We start from the raw sequence: 25,520 nt of genomic DNA on the forward strand, positions 1-25,520 counted from the left end.
TTTTCTTTAAGAGAATTGCCCCCTGCAGGCATGGCCACACACGGAAGAGTGTATATGCAACACAAAATGAACTCACTGGGTTTGGGTGCATGGGGAAGGGGCTGGTAGATATTGGAGGCATTTGGAGAGGGAGGTAAATATGTTCAAAATACAATGTATGAAATTTAAAAATAAATAATAAAAATCACACATTGAGAAAAGAAATGACATTGAAAATGTCAGATTTGATTACACTGACAACATAGTTTGTAAAATTGAATTTCTGCAGATTTCATAAAATATATTTTGATGATATTTTGAATCCTTCTCCTATCCTCACCTCCTTACTATCTTGCACACAATTTCAAGTATTTATGTACATGTATATGCCTATGAATTCAATTCAAATATTTGTCCTCAAATGCCCCACAGGGTGGGTTCTTTCACTGGAGCCTGGTCAACCGACCAAGAGTCTCACTCTTAAACGTGGCTGACTCTCCCCTCTCAATAGGCATCTGTTGCCAACATTTTCTCGTGTACGATTGAGGTTTCTTGCCTGCTTCTATGCTAAGATTATGTCTGTATTGTGCTTATATAGGACTTGTGCATGCCGTCACCCTTGCTGAAAGTTCATATGGCTAACTAACAATTTGTCAGGAAAACTCTGTTTTCTTTTGGCTACCCAGAAATTCTGGTTTTTACAGTATTTCTGCCTCCCCTCCTGCAATTATCCTCAAGTCTTTAGAAATTTATTGAAGGTTTCTTATTCAAGAATAAGTGCTCTGCAGCCTTGCATTCTCTGCACCCTGACCAGTTAGCCTTCTCTGTGTTAATCATCCTCTACTTCATAAGAAAGTTTCTCCACTAAGAGTTAAGAGATCCATTCATTTATAAGTCAGGAGGAGTCAATCTAATACTATATCTATTTAGCATAATAATAATTTTAGACTCTCCTTTATATACTGTGACCTGTCTAACCTCAGGTTCCTAGGCCTGATATCAATGTCAAATATGAGCTCTATCCTATGAAGAAGACCTTAAATCCAATTAGAAGGTGGTTGGTCACTTCCATAGTATTGGTGCCACTATGACATCACTGGGAATATTTTGTGAGGCCAGTTGGTATTGTAGCTCACAAGATTCACATCTGGGTATGGTTGATAATTAGTTTTCTATTTTTGTAGCATGTAGAGCACCTTCCAACAGTATGAAAGCTAGCCAGTAGGAATGAGGCTTTGTCGTCATCACCAGACTGATTTTTGCTTGGTTGTTCTACAATACATGTATATAGTATCTTCATCAATAGACACTTACTGTGAAGGTCTAGTGGATAGCAAAGAGCAGGGACAATGGCCTTTATTGTTTGAGCACCTATGGAAATCCTGGTCAACAACTTCAAAAGGCAGAGTCCATTCCTAGCATTGGGATATTACTTTGCTAATTTATTGTGTCTAGTACGGGTCATGTCCCCTGTTATAAGATAATTACTTTAATGTCTTCTTATAATGCATATGAATGTATTTTAAGAATCATCGACAGTAGTAGATTTCCACTTGGCTTTTTCTAAGGTCCTTTAATGTTACCCTTCCCCATATTCCCTGTTCAACTCTTCCCCCATTTATATCACTGCATTCTCTCTACCTGCCCAAGAATCCTGCCCCTGACCATGGACATTTTTTTTTTATTTCCTGACTTGTCTGGATTTTACTATTGAAACAAGCATTTCAAAGCAAATGTTCAGCTGAGGGAGAGAACATGGGATGTTTGTATTTCTAGCTCTGGCTTACCTAACTCGGGATCATTTTTTCTATTTTCATCATTTTTTATTTAAGAGATAAATAATATTCTATTGTGTATATGTACCATACCTTCATTGTCCATTCATTGGTTAATGGACATGTTGGTTATTTTCAATGACCGAGTACTGTGAAAAGGGCAGCAATAAACATGAATGAACAGGTGTTTCTTTATTAGAGTATAGCATCTTTTTGGTATATTCCCAAGAGTGATATGGCTTGGTCATAAGGTAGATCAATATCTAGATTTTTGACAAATCCCCACATTGATTTCCACAGTACCACACCAGGCTGCGTCCCCAGCATCAGTGGAGAAAAGTATCCTCTCAGCATCTTCACCAGCATTTGTCATTTATTTTTTGGATCCTAGCTGTTCTGAATGGAGAAAGATGAAACTCAGAGAGGTTTTAATTTGCTTAACCTGATAATTACAGATGCTGCAAAAATTTTAAAGTACTTCTGAACCATTTGTTTTTCCTCTTTGGAGAACAGTGTGTTCAGACCATGGCCCCATTTTCAACTTTGTTATTTGTGATTTTTTTTTTCATGTTTAGTTTTTTGAATTATAGACACTAACACTCTGTTGAGGTATAGCTGGTAAAGATTTTTTTTCCCATTCTACTTACTGTCTCTTCATTAGAACAATGGTGTACTTTGATGTACAGAAGCATTTTAGTTTCATGAGGTTACATTTGTCAATTGAAGGACTTCATGCTTGTGTTATAAGACTCCTGTTCAGAAAGTTCTTTCCAGTGCCTATAAGTTCCAATGTATCGAGTCATGTGCACCAGATTTCATGCATTCTGTCATATATGTTAAGGTCTGTTAAATCAAGTTAGTGTACTCAGACATCTCTCCATGCAAGTTCATCCACTAGGCTTTTAAGAGTAGGTGCAAATTCACAACATTCCAATTACCATAAGTCTTACTGACAAGCCATCATTTCTCAGAAATATTTTTTTTCTTAAATAAACTGTTCTTTAAATATGTATGAAGTATTGGAGATTAATATTCTTAATTATATATATTCAATATATATGCATATGTAAATAGCACAAGAATGTATTACTAACCTCTTCATGCATAATGCATACAACTTATCATTTCCTTTTATTTACACCAAAAATAACACATTTCATTTTAATGAACAATAAATTCTCAATGAAATGAAGAAAGAGATATTATGATTGATACAATGATGATCACATATTTATTCTCCCTTTTCATTTTATTACACGAAAAGTACATGTGAGATGTCTGTTATAGCAATAAATAAATAAATAAATAATAAATACATAGTTTTGTTAAATAAATAATCTCATTGTGGAAATCTTTTATTTAGCTTATCTCCCCACCTGCCTGACCCTTTCTAAGAAAAGTTTCACCCCAGGACATAAAAGTCCCCATTGACTGCAGAACTAATCTGCATTTGCAAAGTGCCCACACCTGGAAATAGAGGAAATATTCAATGAAAATGTACCTGTTGGTATTTGCAAAATACTTTTGTCTGTTTTCTCATTAAGGTTTGGTGGTAGTTATTTTGTTGAATCATATCACTTGTCACGAGAACATATAGACATATAGATCTTTCTAAAGTATGTGAACACCACTTACAAAACTACATTCTCCAACATAAAGTCCTTCAGCAACTGGAAATGAGCTCAGTGTCGGAGATTTTGTTTACTATTTGTGAGATCCTTGCTTATATTCTCAAACTAATACACACACACACACACACAAACACAAACACACATACACATTATGTAAACACACACACAAACTCGTGGTCTCTATATAATTACTGTTATCTTTACATAATGTAACTTTTTTGTATGTATTTCATCATCTATATTAAAAATGGGCATAACTAATAAAAGCATCCTTAATTAATTACTTGTGTATTTGTGGGAACAAATTGTTTTGCCATCGGAGGACAGCTTCCAAGAGTCAGTTCTCTTCTTTCCTTATGTGGGTCCTGGGTTTGAACTCAGGTTGTCAGTCTTGTTGTCAGTGTCCTTAATCACTAAACCAATATGCCAGGTGAGTTATTCCTAATTTTCCTACATTCTCTTAAAAATCATTATAAGCATATTTATAAACAAGTATACACTATTTTCAGCTGTTATATATCAGAAAATGTGTTATAACTGAGGAAATTGAATCAGCCCTACCAAAAGCTCTTTAGAAAATTAATATTGCAGAAAATGCATAGGTGTAAAAATTAGATATTTTTCTATTTCATAACATACACATTACACATATACCTTAAGAAATAAATGTACCTCAATGTTACAAATAAATCTTATTTTTGGAGTGGTTATACGATTAGAAAATAAGATACAGGTTTAAACGTAGATACCGCTGAAAGTTTATTGCAGACATATACAAGGATATTTGCAAGTGTAAGTCACATTATATTTAACTCAATAACTTACATAATAATTTTTTTAGTGCCATTTTGACATCCTTGTTCCTTAGACTATATATCATAGGGTTAAACATGGGAGTCACAATAGTATAGAAAAGGGAAAGCACTTTGTCCATTCCACCTGAATGACTAGCACTAGGTCTAAAGTAGGTAATTATAGCTGATCCAAAAAATAGCATCACAACTGCAAGATGAGATGAACAGGTGGAGAAGGCTTTGGTCCTACTTGTGGCTGATGGTAATTTGATGACTGTGGCGATGATTTTACTATAGGAGAAAATTATTAACAGAAATGGAACCAAGGCAAACACCACAGCCCCTAAGAAGACCATCATCTCATTCACAGTGATGTCCCCACAGGCCAGATGAAGTACTGGGGGTATGTCACAGAAGAAGTGGTTGATTAAAGTGGAACCACAAAACGGCAGAAAAAAAATCTGTGATGTCTGACCAACTTGCACTGGGATTCCACCAACCCAGGAGCCAATTACCATCTGAGTGCAAACCCTGGTGTTCATGAGTAGAGGGTAGCTCAGTGGGTTACAGATGGCCACATAACGGTCATAGGCCATCACAGTCAGGAGGAAGCACTCTGTAGCCCCCAGTATGAGAGTGAAGCACATCTGTGTAGCACAGGCGGTGAAAGAAATGCTTCTTCTCTGGGTGGCAAGGTTGAAGAGCATTCTGGGAAGAGTAGTTGATACATAACACATTTCTAAAAAGGAAAAATTTCCAAGGAAAAAATACATGGGAGTCTGGAGAGTGGAGTCCACTCTTGTTATTAGTACGATGGTGCCATTGCCCACTATGATAATGACATAGATGGCAATCAACAATCCAAATAGGAACCACTGGAGATGGGGAACATCAGAAAATCCCAGGAGAACAAATTCCTTCAACTTGGTTATGTTTCCTTCTGGTGCTTGTAGTTGATGGTTCATCTATAGCATAGGCAAATTTAACAAAATTATTTGCTTTCCCTTTAGTGTAATGGGACTTTATGTAATGTTATCAAGGATTCAAGACTTAGTTTCATTATCACTGGAATTTTGTCAGTTGTAAAAGCATTGGTCCTACAGCTTCCACTTTTATGTATTTTAGATCCTAATTATTGTCACTCTACATTTTCCCTTACATTTCTTTAAATTATGTGTTAGCTTGCTTTTGCCACCAGCCTAGAAAAAATCAAACTCTTCTCCACATAGCCCAGAACTTGACAACATTGGAAATGACTGTTGATATGAATCCACAGATTTATGCTACCTCAGATTCAGTAGTTATATATTTTGAAAATCCTATTATATTTCTCTAATAATTATATCATGTTTCAGCACACCTATACAGAAGGTATTTTTTCTCACATAATTAAAAAAAACAACTGAATCATAATTGAAAATTGTGCATAACAATGGGTAGCAGGCTTGCTTCAGTCCATCAGTGTCTTACACTATGTCTGATACAAGTCAAACATATTTATTTACTGAAACATCATATCAGACTTTGATGATTAAAACTTTCAAAGTTCCGTCTTTTAGATTTTTCAAAAGTACACTATATTTGTTTATTTCAAGGGCTCATCTCTTTCAATTATCTGATTTGTACATCATTCCCTTGGATTATATATTTTAATTAAAGACAATTTAACATTAATGTCAATACTATGAGTGTAATTTGTGGGCATAGGGGTACAAAAAGCATCATTCTGTGTTATATTGTGATAAATTTAGCATGGTCTCATTCATTTAAATTAGCTTGGAAACATTTACCAAGATATACATAGCAGGGCAATGCAGGGCAGACAGGAAAGCCAGATGTTATACTAAACTCTCAGGACTCTGTACCACCACAATTTTGTAGTTCCTCATAAACCTCCTAACATAGTTAACTTGACCATTTTTTTATCTTCACTTTCAGAGAGAAATAGTCTGTGATTCACTAATAACACATAATTTGACAACTTTAACAAGGATTTCATGATTTGAACTCACTACAACTTTCTTCATTGACTTGACTTTCATTTCAAAAGCTTTTGTGTATGGTCTGTGAGATAATTTAAAACATATTTAATCACTTTTTGAGAGTTAAATAGAACAATATTAGTAAAATATCATTTATTAATTCAAAGTGATTATTTGCTAGCTACTGTACTATATTTATACAAAGTATGTCAATATCATATTATATTCCTAAGTCAGTAACTCCATGGCTAACATCACATTATTTTGTTAGATTTTATTAAGTGTTACCTTATTGAGAATCAGTTTCTTTCAAACATTATTTCTTCAGGAGTCAGGACATTGGCATTTTGAGTGTGAGTTCTTTCATAAAAGTCCAAAGAGAATCTCATTCATTCGTGGGGCTAAATTTGTACTTGCACAGTCCTGAAGAGGTGGCTTCCTTAGATCTTGAGTGTTCCGTCACTCACCCCTGTTCGCCTTTCATCTCTCCAACCTGGAACTTTGGACCTTGTTTAGCAAAGAAAGTTCAAGACCAATGTCATTGAATCAGGGTAGAGTCCTAACAAAAACGGAATGTAGCTGAATTCTCCTTCCACCTGTTCTTGTGAGTTGCACACTGCTCTAACATTTGTGACACAAATCACTCAGCTAATCAATGACCTAACAAATATAAAAATACTTAGGATTGTGCTGTGACTTAAACATCTTATTCTACGCAAACAACTTACAGTGGTGCTGGTCAGTGTTAGCTACACTTGTTTTCAATTACTACCTTAAGTTCTTATAAATTTTCCTATTTGTTCAGGCAAAACTAAAAAGCATTCTTTGAAGTTATTTTCCTTGCATGATATTTATGGTGAAAAAAGATGTCATCTCAGTGCAATCATAAAGTTTTAGGAAATTTAACAAGCTCTGAAGGAGACATACCCGTATTTTTTCCTTTGTATTTCTTCTCCGAAATGCAACCCTAGTATCAGGACTACACATTATTACTTTCAGTTGAAAGTCCACAAATCTTCTTAAGACATATTTCATTAATGATAAATGAAGGAGAGGTAAGGACCATGGCAATTTTATTGCTTTAGATATGTTTTCACTTCAGAAAATGAATATTGCATTATCTGATGATCACTATGCCATTCTGAAATGAAGAGTGACTGTGTAAAGAAAATTTTCACTCCTAAGGGGGAGAAAAAATGATTTATATGGATAAAAACAAAAAATAAAATATTCATATATGATATTAATAAATTCAATGACTATATTAATTCACTCCTATAAAAATTATTTCCATTTTGAATTTAAAAAAATCCAAAGACTTCAAGGAATGTGTCTTAATACTCAAATTTAGCCAAACATCAGAAACTCACCAAATTTTTCAGTGTATATTTGCTTTGCATTTGGTCCATAAACCCTTCAATGAATTTAAATAATTATTTTTAGTTTGAAATATTTTTTTCATATTTTACAAAGCAGTTACTTCTACGAATTTGTTAGGATTCTCTAAAACCATGTGTGGACTTCCTCAGTTGTAATAAATCTATCACATTGGTTCATTACTATATCTCCTAATGAAGTATAATTAAAACAGAATAATTATGTCTTTCTTTTTTACAAGTATCTGGTTCAAAATTAACTTTCTTATAAAATTCTCTGTCCTTAATACACTATCAGAATAGTTTTCTAAATATTGAAGCTATTCCTATCTGTGTGTGAAAGAACAATGTCATTATAAGTCAACTTAATGTAATAAGACATGTTTATAAACTTTGAAATTTGTTTTTTATTATAATTTAAACTTTGTTTTTGAATTCAAATAGATAATGGACTAAAACAGATATTAGTATAAAAACAGTCATGTTTACCTTCATAAGGAAGATTAATGTTGATTTTTTTAATTACTGTGGAACATAGAAATATTTAGATGTCTAAATTATTTTAAGTTGAACCACTTGTATCATCACAAGGAATCAGTCTTCCTTTAAGATAGTCTCTTTCTGAAAACCATAAAGCACTTCTCAAATAAATATATCTCTGTCTACTCTGGGGACATCTTCAGTTTATGTATTGAAATTTCTAAAAGAAGTTCTCTGTTGATGGATGATTTGCCTGTTTTAACTGTACCATTCTAACTCTTTTTGTATCTTACCAGAGGTAATTGGACTCCCTATGGAATGAAGTGCCTATCATGGTTTAATTCCATTATGTAAGCAAGTTATTGAGTAATACTGTTTGAGTTCAGCAAAAATTGACACCTTCATATTTATTACCTAAACTGGACATATTTAAAATGATAACTTTATTATGAGAGCATTACATGTAACCTCTGTTCAAAGTACACTAAGTCATTGAGACATGCTACCTTTTCAGTTCTGTATATAATAGTGGGTTCTGTGATCTGCATTCATGGGCTAATCTGTACTATAGTGTAATAAACAGGCACAATAAACTTCACTTAAGATAAAATGAGAATCTCCCTCATATGTAGATTCTAGCACCAAATCCTTATAGGTGACTATATATCCAGACTACAGGAACCAGGATAATGAAAAGGAACCAGGGAGGTAAAGGAAAAGAAAAAAAAATCTGAAAGAGAAGAACAGTAGGAAACAGCTGTTAATAAGGGAGATATGGATAGAAATGGGGTTATTTTAATGAAAGGGGGATACAGGATTAAACAAGGAACTTTGGGGATAAAGGGAAAGAAGGAACTAAGAAAGGTGGGACCACAGGATAAGGGTATTATTATGGGAAAAATGGTGACACTTTAAATGGGGAAATCGTGGTGGAAGGGTTAGATAATGTGAGAGATAAATAATGCCTAGTTACTTGAAAAAAAAAAAACAGAGGAAACCACATTGGTTCAATAACTTACTGACAAATTATACATACAACTAGCTCAAGGACAGTAACAAAGATGACAGTGGAATGGAGGAGGCAATGGGAGAGCGCCATTTGGGATGTGGGTATATAGATGGATAAGATTGTTTGGGACGTTCTGTATGAAATACACACACACACACACACACAAATCAATAAATAAAAAAGAGTTATATTTGAGGAAGAAACATAAAAATTTGCTTCATGTTAATTAGTAGATGTGAAAAACATTACCAGTGAAATCTATCTTATAACTTTATATCCATGCTCAGGTGCCAAGTATCTCAGAAAGTAACCAACTGTGATCAGTAGCAATCACATACAAAGAGATTAGAGACACATGTGCAAACTTTTAAGTGTTAGTTGCATTTTGGCTGGAGAGATGGCTCAGCGGTTGAAAGCACTGACTGCTCTTGCGGAGGACCGGGGTTTGATTCCCAGCACAAACATGGTGGCTACGAACCATCCTTAACTCCAGTTCCAGGGGAATCTGAAGTCCTCTTCTGACCTCTGCAGCTTTGCATGACACTGGTGCACTCACATACATGCAGGTAATATACTATCATACACATAAAATAATAAAATGTTTAAAATAAAATGTTAAAAAATGAGTAATTTCTGTATGAAATAATGTTTCAAAATGAAATGGAGATATTTTTAAAGTTTAAAACTGCATTCAATTTTATGTCTTATAGATATTATACTGACTACAATATTTTATAATAGTATTAATTCAACTGTGAACCTAAAAATTTACAGTCAATTTTGGAAGAGATGCATCTTTTCTCTGGTAATTGTTATTGAAAATGTCAATGCTATTGTAATGAAATGCTACTTCTGATTATGTGGTTATTCAATAAATAATTTTTAAAAAATGAGAATTTGGAGTAAGCCGACCTACAGTAATGGAAAAGGCACCAATCTGTCTATTCCAGAATTCAAGTCTGACAAGTACCTTTCATTATCATTGGTTCCTAACATTTAGGTAGCTTAAGAATCTTCAAATGACACTAAACTTCTCATGTCACTAGTATGATATTTCATATTATTCATTAGTGACTTTTAATAGAAAATTATTAGATGAAAATTCCATGATATGATTTCCTATAAGTACTATGATAACAACATTTTGAAAATTCACTGGACGTTCAGGAGGCAAGGGTCATTGAAAAGGAGTGTGGTGCAGGTTGTGAGGACTCGTGGAAGAAGAAGATGTGGCAGAGTCAAGGGTGAGTATGAGGTGCCAGCCAGGGGTGAGCCGCTGCAGAAGAACTTCCAAAATTTAGATGAGCTAAAAGCAGTTCCAAGGCTTCAAAAAACAGAGAGATCCTCTGATGACACAGAGCAGAATATCCTGGAAAAATACACAATTATAAATGAGGACTGTTCAACAGTAACATTACAGTGACAAACTCATAAAGTGCAGACATTTAAAACGAAGTGACTTATAAAACTGGATAGTGTTGAGGAAAGAGGCAAATTGCTTTAATTTAATATTGACTGATATGTGATATATATTAAATATTTTTTCATATTTTATTTACTATTTTTTATTTATTTTGTATGTATGAGTGCATTGCTTGCATGTGTATAAGTGAACCGATGTCATGCAATGTCTGCAGAGGCCAGAAGTGGGCATCAGATCCCCTGGAACTGGGGTTAAGGACAGTCGTTAGCTGCCATGTGGGTCCTGGGATTCGAACTTGGGTCTTCTCCAAGAGCAGTCAGTGTTCTTAACCACTGAGCCATCTCTCCAGCCCCCTATATATGGTATTTTTAAAATATGGAACCACAAAATCAATATTCTATATCTTCCAGTTTTAAAACACTCTATTATGACTCTATTATTTAATGCAAGAATGGAAGACAAACTATAGAAAACTGAATAATTCTGCATGTAAAAAAGAAGTGCATTATTTTAAAATTACATATATTAATAAAACTGAAAATAAGAAAAATTCTCAAATAAAATCTATTTGCCCTTATTAGTATAATTTTACATTTAAAATCCAAAATACTAGAATAATTAACCAAAGAAAAGGAAAAAATAATCCTGTAAATACTTGGAATTATTCTTAGCTTTCTAAACACAGATTGAGCTTTACATAGTCTGAGAATTCTGCTCATTTCATGGATGTTACATGTGGATGGACATCTGACATCAGTGAACCTTAACACCACTGTGTTTGCTCTTTGAGTCAATGAATACACTCTATAGGAATGTAAATATATTCAATAACAAGAAATTGTATGTTTCAAAACGAAATGATATGATCTATCATCTAACTTGGCTGTTTCTGACTCAGCTTTTTTATATTTTCACCTCCTCTTTTCTCTTCCAGTGTTACTGGGTGCCTCCTAACTCTGGGTATCCATGAAGAAGTGAGTCCATCAACAGAAAGTAAGAAAAAGTAATCTATTCATATCATTTATTTGGAGCCATTTATTTATTGCTGTCAGTTACTACTTTTTCTCAAATTAATTTACAACATATTCTAACATATTTTTTGGAGTTTTTGTGCTTATCATGAAATAGGTCTTAATTATATTTAAACTCCCTCTCCCATCTGCACACTCCCAACCACACTGGGCTTCATACATTGTGTCATATATTTTAAGGCTTATCTGTTCAAGTATTTATACCTTGACACCCCTTCATGCAAGTTCATCCCCTGGAGTTTAGTCAGTTTACCTAGAGTCTCTCACTTAAAGATCAAATATTCCTCACCCAGAAGTAATCAATTGCCAATGATTCAGCTAAGGTTGGGGCCTGCTGCCTATTGCTCAGCATACTTAATAATTAGAGAAATGCAATTCACAAACACTTTAAGATTTCATCTTACCCCAGTCAGACTAAGATCGAGAGAACACAACACCAAATTTGGTAAGGATGTGGGGAAAGGGGAACACTCAATCACTCCCAGTGTGAATGCAAACTTGTACAGCGTATTTTTAACTAGTTCCAATGAGTAATAGTGACATGACCATAAAAATGATGAGATGTGCTCTTTTTCCAGCGTGAGCAGAGTATCTTTAACTGTACCATCTATGTATTTATCTGTATGATCTGTGCACCTACACTGATACTGTACATCTATCTTGTCAAAACTATACAGCTTTAAAATGTAAATATTCATACAATCTAATTACAGCTAATTTTATCAAGATTTTTATTCATTTTGTATTTTAACATTACTGTTCATGTGATAACCCTCTGGTGTTCCAGTTTGTGAAATAATCACAATTATTTTATGAATTCTCAATAAATAAACATTTCTTGTTATGAATCATACTAAGATAAGCATTCCCATGTTGACCACACACATGAATATTTTTACATTATTACTTGGTAAACCGTGCACATGGGTAGGTAGGAGGACAGGTCGTTGTTAAAGTGGGGTACCATTCCTCTGTCAGTACTGTGTATGTGCACACACGGCTTCGGCCGTTTTGTACATACACTTTGGTCAGTCTTTGAATTGTTGACTTTTGTTTTTGTCATTCATGGGGTTGTATAGATGTCTCAAAGGTTTAAATTTTCATTTTGCTTCATTACTAACTGATTATTTAATTTCTTTCCTCCACTGGTGATTTGAGAAAGATTAATTAAAGCATCATGTCAACTGTTTTCTTGATTCTTTTGCATTTTTGATTTGGAACACTTTTTCAGGTGTAGATGATGGCAAATGGTCACACAGAATCAACAGCCGTCTCTGTCATGAGAAAGCATGACTGAAAGAGCTGAGTACTGATTATGTTAAAGTGTAATTCTAGCACTTAAAGTACATGTCATTCCCTTTCATTTTGTGTTGTTTCCAAGTACGTATGTCTTCTCTGTTTCCGACCAACAATTCCCATAAGGTTGAGACTGGGCTTCTTATTTCTTTGCAAATTCCATAGGCCCACAGACGTGAGCAGACTTTCACATCATCCAATATTTGATAATAATAATAATTTGTATTTAGGTTCAAGGACTTTGTGAATTTGTTATAAACAAAAGTAAGAAACCTGCTAAATGTGCACAAATCTTTCAGTGTTGATTTTTTTCTCTTAAATTAAAAAATTCTTTCAGTCCTTCCTCCTTGCAATAGTCCCAGAGGTCTGGCTGGGTGGCTCTATTTGTTGAACTCACACTGAGGAGCATCTGGGTGTACAAATTTGACTCTCTAGATCTTAAAATATATGACAAAATGCATCAAGGCCTGTAGTGAGATATGAAAGGGCTGTGGATAAGGAGTGGAGGGGAAGTATGATTAAACGTACTATATGAAATCCACAAATTTAATAAAAATTTAGTTTTAATTAAGCAAATTTTTAAACATCTTAAAAAACTGAAGTGATGATTAAAGTTTTTAACACATTTTGAAAACTAATGGAAACATTTAGGTGAATGAAACAACAATATTAATAGCAATGGAACATGCTTTTACAGTAAAAATTGGGAAAATGGGGGTACTATAACTGGACAGGAGGAGAGGTGATATACTCAGTGAGAGGGAAGAGAGACCAAAAATCTTAGGTGTTGTGATAAAACAGAGGATAATATATTAGTTCATAAGCTTACTGAAAAATACACATACAATATGTATATGTTTATGTGTGTAGCTTACGTCTATATAACAAAAAACACTGCCAGGCAGGAGAAACCTTACTTTGTGTTGCTAGTCAGGATAGTCCAAGACACTACCAAAATAACACAGGTTATGGACCCAGCCCTTGATTGCCACACAGAACTTGAAGGTAAAACAATGTTGTTGAAGATACCCCATACTCTGAATACAGGACTTGGAGCAATCAAGCTGGAAGTGACCTGAAAGCCTCCTCCCTGAAGACTAACTCTCCTATTATTAGGATACTATGCATGATGCCAAGGGAGACAAGCAATCAATGGTCTTAACCTAGTTGCAATGTCTAATAAACACAACAATGACTGTCCCAGCAAACTATATCTATTGGTTGAGCAGTGGCACTTTTGTTCTTAGTAGTAGTTAATGGTTGTTTAATAGGAATTAAGGCCCACTCCATGTAAGGGAACCCATGTGTGTTAGTTTAAACAACGCCTAGAGGTCATAAACCCTAGGAAAAAATCTGTTTTTGTCACATACCAAGACTAACACAATTTCTTATTTCTGGGCATTCTAAATATATATCTGCATGCTTATAGTCAAGTACACCTCTCATCACTCATCAAAGAAGCTTAATTTTGAACAGATGGAGACTGAGTTCACAACTGGTCAAACATAGAATAAATATCTGTGAGATATCCAGCCCTAAGTGACACATCTGCAGTACATCCTCTACACCTAAGGCTCAAGGAGCATAGCAGAACTGGGGACAGAAGGAATCTCTCAACTTTCACCACTGAAACTTCCTCTTGTAACATATGGTGATTAACACAGAAAGCCAACAATGGGCCAAAGTAGAGAGAAAGAGACTGCAGAGTGCCTGTCTGTGTGTAGGATACCTTTAAAACTTTTTATTTAGTTTTTGCGCATTTCATATAATGCATTTTAATCAAATTTAGATTGCCTCCCCATTCTGTGCTCCCTTATCCCTCCTCACTAGATTTCATGAGTCTTTTATGTATGTTAAGTCCTATCTGGTTAAGCATTTGTACCCAGTATTCCCTTGGTGCAAGTTCATCCACTGGAGTCTAGCCAGTCTATTTGGAGTCTCTCCTTTAAAGACAGTCTATTCTCCCTCACCCAGTAGTAATTAGTTGGCAATAGTTCTTCCACTAGGTTTGGGACCAGCTCCCATTTTCCCTCAGTCTACGATGGGTTTTTGAGTTACTGAGCTGGCATGGGACTTGTGCATGATGTCACCATTGTTGCAAGTTATATCAAACTGTGCCACCCAGAGGGCAGGGACCATTTCAAAATTGGGTGAAGGATTTTTGAAGACAGTAAGAGCCAGTGTTGATAGATGATCACCAAGGAAAATAATTGTCCAGGCGACTGGGAAGTTGCTCATATGAACTTAGAGCAAAGGTGACAGAATACAAAAGTCCCATGCAAATTCAGACAAAAACCCAACATAGAAATGGGTAAGATGTCCCAACTTTAGCTGAGGAACTGTTGGCAACCAATAACCACTGGAAGAGGGAGAGTTGGCTTTCTTTAAGAGAGCTACACTATGTTGATCAGTTTTCAGTGGATGGACTCACACCAAAGGACATGTAGGGACACAAATTTGGCTTGTAATTGGTACAGAAAAATTATCATTTTATTTTTAAAAGACAAATGCATTTAGTTTCCTTTAATAAAGCAAGAATCTTTTACCATGCTGTCATAGAAACAGAAAAATACTAGGCCATATTTTTCCTTATAATATACTTTTACAAAGATGAATCTTGCATTTACTTTGTAAATTATTAACAAAAATTCTGAACTAGCCTTTGACTCAGCATGAAAGAGAACTCTATCAATTTTATTTTCAGTTCATCTATAATAGAGATATGAAAGCTTCAAAATAGATGATTTGATTTGAATGACAATATTAACTGTTTATATATTTAGCATGAGTTTTAGTGTTCTAAAATAAAATATGTAAATAAAAACCATACAGTGTAAAGTAATTCACATCTCTACGCCTATTTCTGTTTACTTTTTAAAACTCTTTTACTACATATAACTATGACAAATATATATTTTGGCTATGATTCTAAGCCTTTAATGGTTGTTCTAGCTTTCAAATCCATAAATATATATTTGATATATAACACACACACACACATTGGGTCAGTAAGAGATTTGCCCGCTTTTTCAATAGAGCATGAGATTTTTTTTATATTTTATTTCTTATTTTTATCTTATGTGTTTGCATGTATTGCCTGTATGTAGATGAGTGCACCCGTGTCATGCAATGCCTGCGGAGGTCAGAAGAGGCTGTCAGAGCCCCTGAAACTGGAGTTATGGGCAATTGTTAGCTGCCATGTGGGTGCTGGACTACGAACCCTGGTGTTCTGCGAGAATAATCAGTGTCCTTAACCGCTGAGCCATCTCTCCAGCCCTCAGCATGAGATTCTTAAATGTTATCCATAATATTTGTGCACCCAATATTTCACGCCCTTTTAAATAAAAATAACCCTTTTCATTGCAGGATCTCTTTGATCTCCGCTCACCACCGTAATATATCGCGGCTTTCCCTTTTGCTTGGCTCTCACTCCATTCTTTCCCAGGCACTCTGCCCACCTTTCCAGTAGATTTTGGTGGAAGTAAAAACACACTTGAGAAGCCAACATTTCCTAATTTTCTGCTAAAAGTCATAGAATATTTAATCCTTCAATTTTTCGAGCCCGTCTTGGTTTTGCCTGTCCTTTCACTTTTCCTTTTGCCTCTCTGCACTGTGGCCTGCAGGAGTATCCCTTTTCTCAACTTGTACAGACTGTGAATTTCATCTCCTCATTCAAGTAATACTAATTTTGATGTAGACCAGTCCTGTTCCCAAAGGATATATAAATAACACATGTTCCATCGATGTGTATCTTAAGTTTTTGTTACACCGAAAAATCAATACCAGAGGCTGGAAAGGTGGTTCAGGGGTTAAGAGCAATGACCACTCTTGCAGAGGACCTGAGTTTGAGTCCCAGCACTCACATAGCAGGTATACCATCTATAACTCCAGTACCAGGAGATCCAATGCCCTCTTCAACCTCTTTGCCACTGCACAACACGGGTGCACTCACATACGTGCTGGCAACACACTCATACACATAAAAAAAATAAATTATTTTTTAAAAAGGAAAAATCATTTCTAAAATATTCTTGATCTTTCCAAAATTTGTTATGTATGGTAGAGATTTTGATTTTCACAAGCCTAAAACACTCTACTTTGAAACAAGTATTACATGTTATATGTTCGTTTTTTTCTCTTCTTTGTTCTAAGTATAAAGTTTTGCGCTTGATTGAATATCTAAAACTAAGATAAATAAGTGTCTATTAAATATTTCTTGTTTACATTGATTCATGTTTCCTATAAAATATATTAAGGTTTAAAATATCAGAATATATGTAAAAACTTAAATAATCTTTTCTTGAATTCAAATCAACTAAAAGTATTAAGAAATATACTGTAAAACATGGATTGGTAATGATTGAAATTGTTATGAATTTCCACTAGGATTTTGAATCTATTATTTTTCAATTGTTTATATGTATCTATGTGTAGAGTATTTTCTTAGAATACCATGTGTTTTTTTGTAACAGATTCAGCAATATAGTTGTGTTTGTATATGAATATTTGATGTTTTTCATTTATATATTTAAAGGTATATATTAATATATTCATACAAAACGTAGCAATAAGGTAGTGTGTTATATTTCAGTGTTTAACATCATGATTTATAAATTTCATTGCATATTTGCACATTCTGTATATTAGATTTATATTGTACATAAAGACACAGTTTAAGAAAACCATATATTGAGAGAAAATACATTCATTCATTTTCTAGAAATGGGAATATTAGCCTTGTCTTTTTTATTACGAGTCATCACAGAATAAGTAGTTCTGTTTTTCTAAGAACTTCTCCAAGAAAATTTGGCACTAACATATTTGAAACACAATTTATTGTTTTGTTTTGATTTTTTTGTGTATGTTTTGTTATAACTACAGTGACTGCAAAGCTAAGATTGCATCAAAACTTATATTAAAATAAATGCACTTTCCCTAGGGTTTCAACCTAGGGCTAATTAAGAGTAATCTAAGAATTTATATGTTGAATTTGATTAAGTTTTAACATGTTATGAGTTAGTTTGTTACGTTCTCACTGACATTTCTATACATGTCCGTAGCATTTCTGTTCACACTTCCCCCACTTGCTTTTCTTTCTCTCCTACCACTATCAGACCCACCTCCTCTCTCTCTCTCTCTCTCTCTCTCTCTCTCTCTCTCTCTCTCTCTCTCTCCTCTCTCTCTCACACACACACATACATACATACATTCCTGGATTCAGGACATCTGGGTTTTGTTGTGTGACTCATTTAGTTTGACCAGGGCCATCTATGTGACTATTAGATTCAGACCATCTTCTGGAGTCTGGTGAGGTCTCTGATCAGTACATAACAGAAAGCATTAGCCTCCATTTCCTGTCTTATCAGTGACAAATAATTCATCAGTGAAGGATAAGGTCCCCTTGACTCCTCAATCCTTGACTGATTTATTTTTATACTTCCTCTATAATTGTTATTTTTTTATCTTTTAATTAGCTAAATCTAGCTACAGTTTCAAGTAAATACATAGAGAATTGTGAAGGTTAAAAAAAATCTACCTTAGAATATGTCCAGAGTTACTTGTTATACAACCAATTAAGTTATCTGCAGTGAGGCTGCACAGGCAGTCCTCTCAATATAGTTGTTAACCAGCCCTGGAAAGTAGGATCTTAAAAACAGGAACATATGATTTATTTAACTTATAATCTGGGAACACAGAAGCACATAACTAAACTTTGTAAAATGATGGTAATTTAGCATAGCGGGGGTTGTTGATATAAACATAATTAGTGTTAAAGAACAATATCAGAAGAAAAGTATTTTTTAGGACTGGAAAGATGATTCAGCAATTAAGAGGCCTCTTATGGAGGACCTGAGTTCAGTTCCCACAACTACATTCAGGTCGCCCACAACCACCTGCAACTCCAGTTCCATGATATCTGACAGTTTTACATACTGAAGTCATTTATATGCAGTCATTTATATAGACACAAATAGAAACACAATTTTAATAATTAAATACGTTCTTCTTGTTGTTTTAGCTACATGATAAAACACTATACACTCTTGTAATTTCAAGGTTTTCCCTCATGTTAGCATCTTACTGAGTAGTTTTCTCAGTGCCATCATGATGTCCTGGTTCCTCAGAGTGTATATAATGGGATTCAAGAGTGGGACCAAAATGGTGTAGAAAAGAGACAAAAGCTTTCCAATGCTTTCTGATTGATCTGGTTTGGGTTGTAAGTAAGTTACACTCGCTGTTCCGTAGAACAGGACTACAACTATCAGGTGAGAGGAACAGGTGGAGAAGGCTTTGGCTTTCCCTTTGGCTGATGACAGTTTCAGAATGGTGCAGATAATTTTGCCATAAGAAACAATGATCAGCACAAAGGGAACCATGACAAACACCATGGCAACTACATAGACGGCTATCTCATTTATAAATGTGTTTCCACAAGCAAGTTTGAGCACTGGAGGGATGTCACAGATGAAGTGATTAATTCTGTTAGAGCCACAAAAGCGAAGTGAGAAAATCTGGTAAGTTTGTCCAATCACGACTGGAATGACACTGAGCCAGCAGGAAGCCACCAGATGCACACACACTCTGTGGTTCATAACTAAAGCATAGTGCAGAGGATTGCAAATGGCCACATAACGGTCATAGGACATAGCTGTTAGTAGGAGGCACTCTGTGCCTCCAAGCATAAGGATAAAGCACATTTGGGTGGCACATTCAGATATAGAGATATTTCCTTTTTGATTGTACAGGTCCACAAGCATCCTTGGGATAGTGACTGTTACATAACAGATTTCTACAACAGAAAAGTTGCTAAGGAAAAAATACATCGGTGTCTGAAGAGCAGGGTCAGTTCTTGTTATTAGAATTATAATGCTGTTGCACATCAGAATAGTCAAATATATGAGTAAAAACATTCCAAATAGAAGCCCCTGGTGTCGAGAAATATCTGAAAACCCCAGGAGAATGAATTCTATTAATGTGGAGTCATTTGATTTTTCTGTTCTAGTTCTCTGTTCATCTGAAAATGTTAAATTCAGTATTATTAATAAATTCACATTTGATATTTCATTATTTCTACTTTTATTATTTAACAAATAAACCTTCATAACACCTTAAATTAGCACCATGCCCTGTTACAATTCAGCGAGATTTGAAATTTCTGTAGTCAACTGATAAAGTCAACGTAGTAAATCAGGTTTACAGTTTTTCATTAAATTTTGCTTTATTGGAACCAAGGTTATCACAAGCACTTACATTTGAAACATCTTACAGAAAATATTTCATAATTTCACTCCTGGTTGGAATTCTACACAGGTTTTTTGTTATTGAAATTCTGGGCTAATCTTTTTATCTGAACTGGTAGCAACATTCTAACTTCTTCAGTTTGATAATTTTCCCATGAATCTTTTCCTTTAGACTTTCCTTTGTTACTGAGGAAAATATGCATGCAAAGTTTGCTCTCAGAACACCTCTCATAATGCATAGGAGCAATACTGATCTTAATATTTTTTTGTACACCAGTCATTCAGTGTTTATTACAGGGGGCATCACCTCCCCCTGGTAGCCACACTCCCCCAACCCCACCCCAAGCTCAAGCTGTGGATAGTCCCCAAGGTCACACAGCCTCATCAGTCACAGGAACGGGTTTGACCTTGGTGCCTCCAGCCCCTGCTGCCTCCTCCTCCTCCACACTTGGCTTCTTGTGAACCTCTGCAGGTGGACGGGGTGGGGGATTGGTGGGTGGCTGCTTGATGGTGCTGCCAACTTGTGGATCTTAATATGTTTTTAACCTTCTTGTTCACTGTATTTAAATATTAACTAAACATAATCTGAAAATATGATCCAATTCTTATAATACTTTTCATATTTCTTGTTGTTCCTGAAGGTTTATCATTATTTCTTGATTATAAAGTTCAAGCTCTGTCGCTACTGTCTCGTCTTCATCTGTTCTTTTGATAATAAAACCTTTGTCAAAGGTCTACAAGTAAATAAAATAAACTAAGGTGCTTAAATAGCAAATTAAAACAAAAAAGCTTTCATGTCCCTTCATATTAAGATCATTTAAGGTAAAATAATCATCGTAGACTGAAGTTACATTTTTATATGCTTGTTTCTGAACTTTCCAAAACAAATGGCTGTTTTGTAATCTTTTCATACATCTCATGACCCCATACTTCCTAGACCAATCAACTGATGCTGTTGAGTTAAGATATGATGAATTGTATTCAAGCATTCTTTGCTAGTTTTGTATGCTACTAGTGAGTGTTTTCAAGTTTATCTTACTTTCATTTATAAAATATTTACTTCAGGACTACCTGATGATAATTTTTATAATTATGAAAGCTAAAAAGTATAAAATTTAGATAAATAATACATTTTCAATTACAGTTCAAGGATTTGTGTTTTACTCTCTTTTACTATTTGCAAATGTACTTGAGTACATTATATACATAGTACTATTATATCTTACCTTGATAAATGTGCATGAAGAGCCTAAGAAAGAGTAGCTGATCTATTATATCGATAAATGTGCATGAAGAGCCTAAGAAAGAGTAGCTGATTATTAATCGAGAACCTCATAAACACTTTTCATCCTCGGGAAGACACACACATTCTGTAATAGCTATGTTTGTTTCAAACATCAACTCTTCTTAAATAGGAATACGCATAATGACCCTGGGGATCAACTTCTGTCACTAAATTACCTTCTAGAAGACTGCTTCTGTTTGGCAGTGATCCTGGATGAATTCTCAAAACTTTCTTCTTTGGTTAGATCAATCTGTCTCTTCTCTGTTCATCAGCATACATCTCTTGGCAATTACTGATGGCTGTGCACATGTGTGCCTGTGTTTGCATATGTGTTTTTGCTTGGAAAATCCACAGCTATCACTGAAGACAGGGTTGAAGGAATTTACATTGAATACAGGGAAACTTCTGTTATTTCATGGGTCCATTAAAAATTATTTGAGAATTTCATTCACACATTATATATATTTTAAATACGTCTATCCACCATTACCATCCCCAACTCCTCTCTGTGTCCCCTCCCCCAGTCACATCTGCTTAACAATTTCATATCTTCTTCTTGGGTCCACTGCTAAATGTGTTCCTTTTCATTCCTGGTCTCATCTAAAGAATACGTCAGCAATCAGAGCCACTATGTATTCTGGTCAAATTTTAAGCCCTGCTGAAGTTTATAATAGTCTTGTAGTTTATAATAGTCTTTATAGTCCAAATGACAAAATTCTGAAATTTCTTTTTCAGGGATTTTAAACAATTAATCCAATCAATTGCTCAGATATCTATGATAGAGTTTTCCACAGACTTCATAAATAGCCTGGGTTCTAGACTGGCCTCTCTGTTTCAAAGATGACATTACAGACTCTATGTGAAGGTTAACATTACTTAGAGCATTCATTTATTAATTATTAAATTCAGACAAATCGATCTTAGAAGCAAAAAATGAACATTTATTTAATTGTACAACTCATCTTCAAAAGAAATTTCAGAAAATATCAAAAAACCAATTTGCCTGATAGAATGTGAAAAGTTTACATTTAATTAGCATTAAAAGTTTCTACTACAGAATAATTATCATGGCACAAAACATGCATTTTATTTTTTTTAAAGGTATACTTTCACTTTGAAGGTTTTCAGGTTTAATATGTACTTATTCAATTGGTTTTTAGTGGCTCATAATTTATTATAAAATTTAAAATATGTTTAATGTGGTTTACATTTAAAAGGAATGTCAGCTATGAACAGTTCTGAGACCATAATCACAAACAAGAGACAGAATAGTCATAATATCCAGAAATCATGCCTCATGTAACTGGTGGATATAATTTCCATATTCCCTTACCCTTACCACAAGGAAACTTTTACATTGGATTGTTCATCATCAAATAGTGTGAAATCTTTATCATCTGGATTCTTCATAATCAGGATCTAGGATTAATTTTAAGAGTCCATCTCATTGATTCATGTGCAGCCATTGCAGAATTGAACTCTATTGAATGAATATGCCATGATTTGCTTAATTTATCTTTGACAGTGTTTTACTTGCTTCCCAGTTTCAATTATTATACAGATGTTTTGAATATTCTTAAACAAATTTTAGACTTCTGACGCAGTTACAACATGTTACAATATTCACGAACACAATTACAAAATATGTGTCTATTCTTTGTGAATAATTGGCATTTTCTGTACTTTAAGTTTTATCTTCTGTCATTCGTGAACTGAGATATGTAATTTTGGTCTACACAACAGCTGTCTAATTGGAAATAAGGCCAATGGGAGGGCATGAATAGTGGTATTGTAAACAAAGCCAAACACACATGGCTGGAGATGTTATAGAGCCTAGAGAACAGCCTATTTTTTGTCACATTCATAGACCAACATAATTTCTTCTTCTACTCTAAATATGCATCCTCATATTTACACACAAGTGTATATTTCATCTCTTATCAAAGAAGCTTCTTTTTAAAACAGATGGAAAAAATATAGTTTCAAATCTGGCCCAACATAGAAAATAAGTGTCTGTGTGACAATTATTTTTAAGTGACACATCTACAATATAATCTCTACACATATGATGAATGCATCCCTCACCATTTGCCAGAGAATTATCCTAAATCAGCAGGTAGTGTTTAAAACAGAAAGCTATAATTTTCCAATGTGCAGAGAACAAGAAGTCTCAGAGTGCTTATTACTGTTTAGGGTACCTATTTCAAAATTGCCTTCCAAGGTTCAGATATTATTAAAAAAGAGCAAATGGAAAGATGGTGAGATCCAGAGGTTGTGTATGATCACAAGGAAACAGTCTTCCAGACAACTAGTCAGTTACTCACATAAACCCACAGCCATGGTGACAGCATGCACAAGTTCTATGCAAGGTCAAACCAGGCAGAATCCCAGCATAGACATGGGGAATTGGGTAATAAACACCAACACAACCTAAGGAACTTTTGACATTTTTGGTTGCTGAGAGGAGGAAAGACACTGACTCACAGAGATAGAACTCTTCAATGGGACTAGTGGATAGACTCACACTGAAGAGCATTCGGGAATACAGATCACATTATAGGCCATATTATGTGTATGAGATTACACATAATTGGGACTGGAATAGTAAGGTGAAGTGTGGATAGAGAAGAGTATTCTCAACACTATCAAACTAAATTGTATGAAAAATTTGAAAATCAATTAAAAAAAGAAAGGGGGATCATGGTAAACAATTCCATCAGAATCAAACTGGGTAATGCAATGCCAGTTAAGATACCTATGAAATTCTTCACAGAGCTACAGAAAACTTCCTAAAATTCATAGGGAATCACAAAACACCCCAGATTTCCAAAGTAATCTTCAGTATAAAAGCAAAACTGGGGGGACTGTCATACCAGATCTCAGATTATACTACAGACCTATAGTCATAAAAAAAAACATGGTACTGGGACAAAAATAGACACATAGATCAATAGAACACAATAGAAAACTCAGTCGTGCTTACATGCAATTTCAGTCACTTGATATTTGACAAAAGTGTCAGGAAAACACAAAGGAGAAAAGAATGTATCTTCAACAATGGTTCTGGCAAAACTAGATCTCCACTTACGAAATGAAATTGAAACCTTATCTTTCAAAATGCACAGAAGTCAACTCCAAATGAAACGAAGACCTCAAATAAACACCTGAAATTCTGTAACTGCTGGAAGAAAACCTAGGTAATACCATACAAGATATAGTTTTAGGAAAAGACTATATATCAGACATTAGTTGCTTAGACATTAAGGCCAACAATCAAAAAGTAAAACCTCATTAAGCTACAAAACTTCTGTACAGGGAAAAAAAACAACCAAAGAAATGAAGAGGAAACCCACTGAGTGGGAGAAACTCTCTATCTGCTACACATCTGAGAGAGGACTAATATTCAGAATATACAAAGAACTCAAAAAAACAAAGAAATTAAAAAAATAAAGCAGTGCAAATGGGCTATGGATCTGAACAGAGAGTTCTCAAATGAAGAAATAAACATGGCTAAGAATCACCTTAAAATGTGATTACACAAATGCAGACTGGCTAAGATCAAGAGAAGAAAAACATCAAATGCTGGGAAGGATGTGGAGAAAGAGGAACACTCATTCACTACTGGTGGGAATTGAAACTCATGCAACCACTATGAAAAGCAGTGTGGAAAACTCCCAAAAAGATAAAAATTAATCTACCATATGATCAGGCTGTACACTCCTTGGCATATACCCAAAGGATTCATCCTACTATAGAGATGCCTGTACATACCTCTTTGTTACTGCTCTTTTTATAGTAGCTAAGAAATGGAAAACAACTTAAATGTCCTTCAGCTGATGGCTGGATGATGAAAATGTAGTACATTTACACAATGGAGTTCTACTCAGCAGGAAGAAAAGATGAAATCGCGAAATTTGCAGTTAATGAATGGAACTAGAAACTGTTATACTAAGTAAAGTAACAGACTCAGAAAAGCAAGCATTGTATGTTCTCCCTCATTTCCTGATCATAGTAGCAATCCCTTTTATTAGAGTACATATCCTCATGTAACAGAAAGATCCAACGAACCTGGAAAGGGAGCATGGAGGTAAAAGAAAAGAAAGAGCCTCAAAGAGGGGGATGGTAGAGAACAGATGTTATGGGTATTGGGAGAGGTGGGAAAAGTTGGAGTGTTTATCTTGGACAGGGAGGTGAGGGACATGTAGGAAACCATAGGAG

At 34.7% G+C, this 25,520-nt stretch overlaps 2 protein-coding genes across 2 annotated transcripts; both read right to left on the reverse strand.

Moving 5' to 3' along the window:
• Positions 1 to 4,193: 4,193 nt before the first annotated feature.
• LOC103750958 (olfactory receptor 10AG1-like) lies at positions 4,194 to 5,144 on the reverse strand. The gene has a single exon (XM_008854231.1). It carries the CDS (start codon positions 5,142 to 5,144, stop codon positions 4,194 to 4,196), a length of 951 nt encoding a protein of 316 aa, XP_008852453.1.
• Positions 5,145 to 18,841: 13,697 nt separating this feature from the next.
• LOC103750959 (olfactory receptor 10AG1-like) lies at positions 18,842 to 24,221 on the reverse strand. The gene is made up of 2 exons (XM_008854232.1): positions 24,200 to 24,221; positions 18,842 to 19,791 (listed from the first exon to the last, which is right to left on the reverse strand). The coding sequence occupies exons 1-2, from the start codon at positions 24,219 to 24,221 to the stop codon at positions 18,842 to 18,844; spliced, it is 972 nt and encodes a 323-aa protein (XP_008852454.1).
• Positions 24,222 to 25,520: the final 1,299 nt, after the last annotated feature.

Source organism: Nannospalax galili, unplaced genomic scaffold (assembly GCF_000622305.1).
Source record: "Nannospalax galili isolate Female #2095 unplaced genomic scaffold, S.galili_v1.0 scaffold2127, whole genome shotgun sequence".
Classification (NCBI taxonomy): domain Eukaryota; kingdom Metazoa; phylum Chordata; class Mammalia; order Rodentia; family Spalacidae; genus Nannospalax; species Nannospalax galili.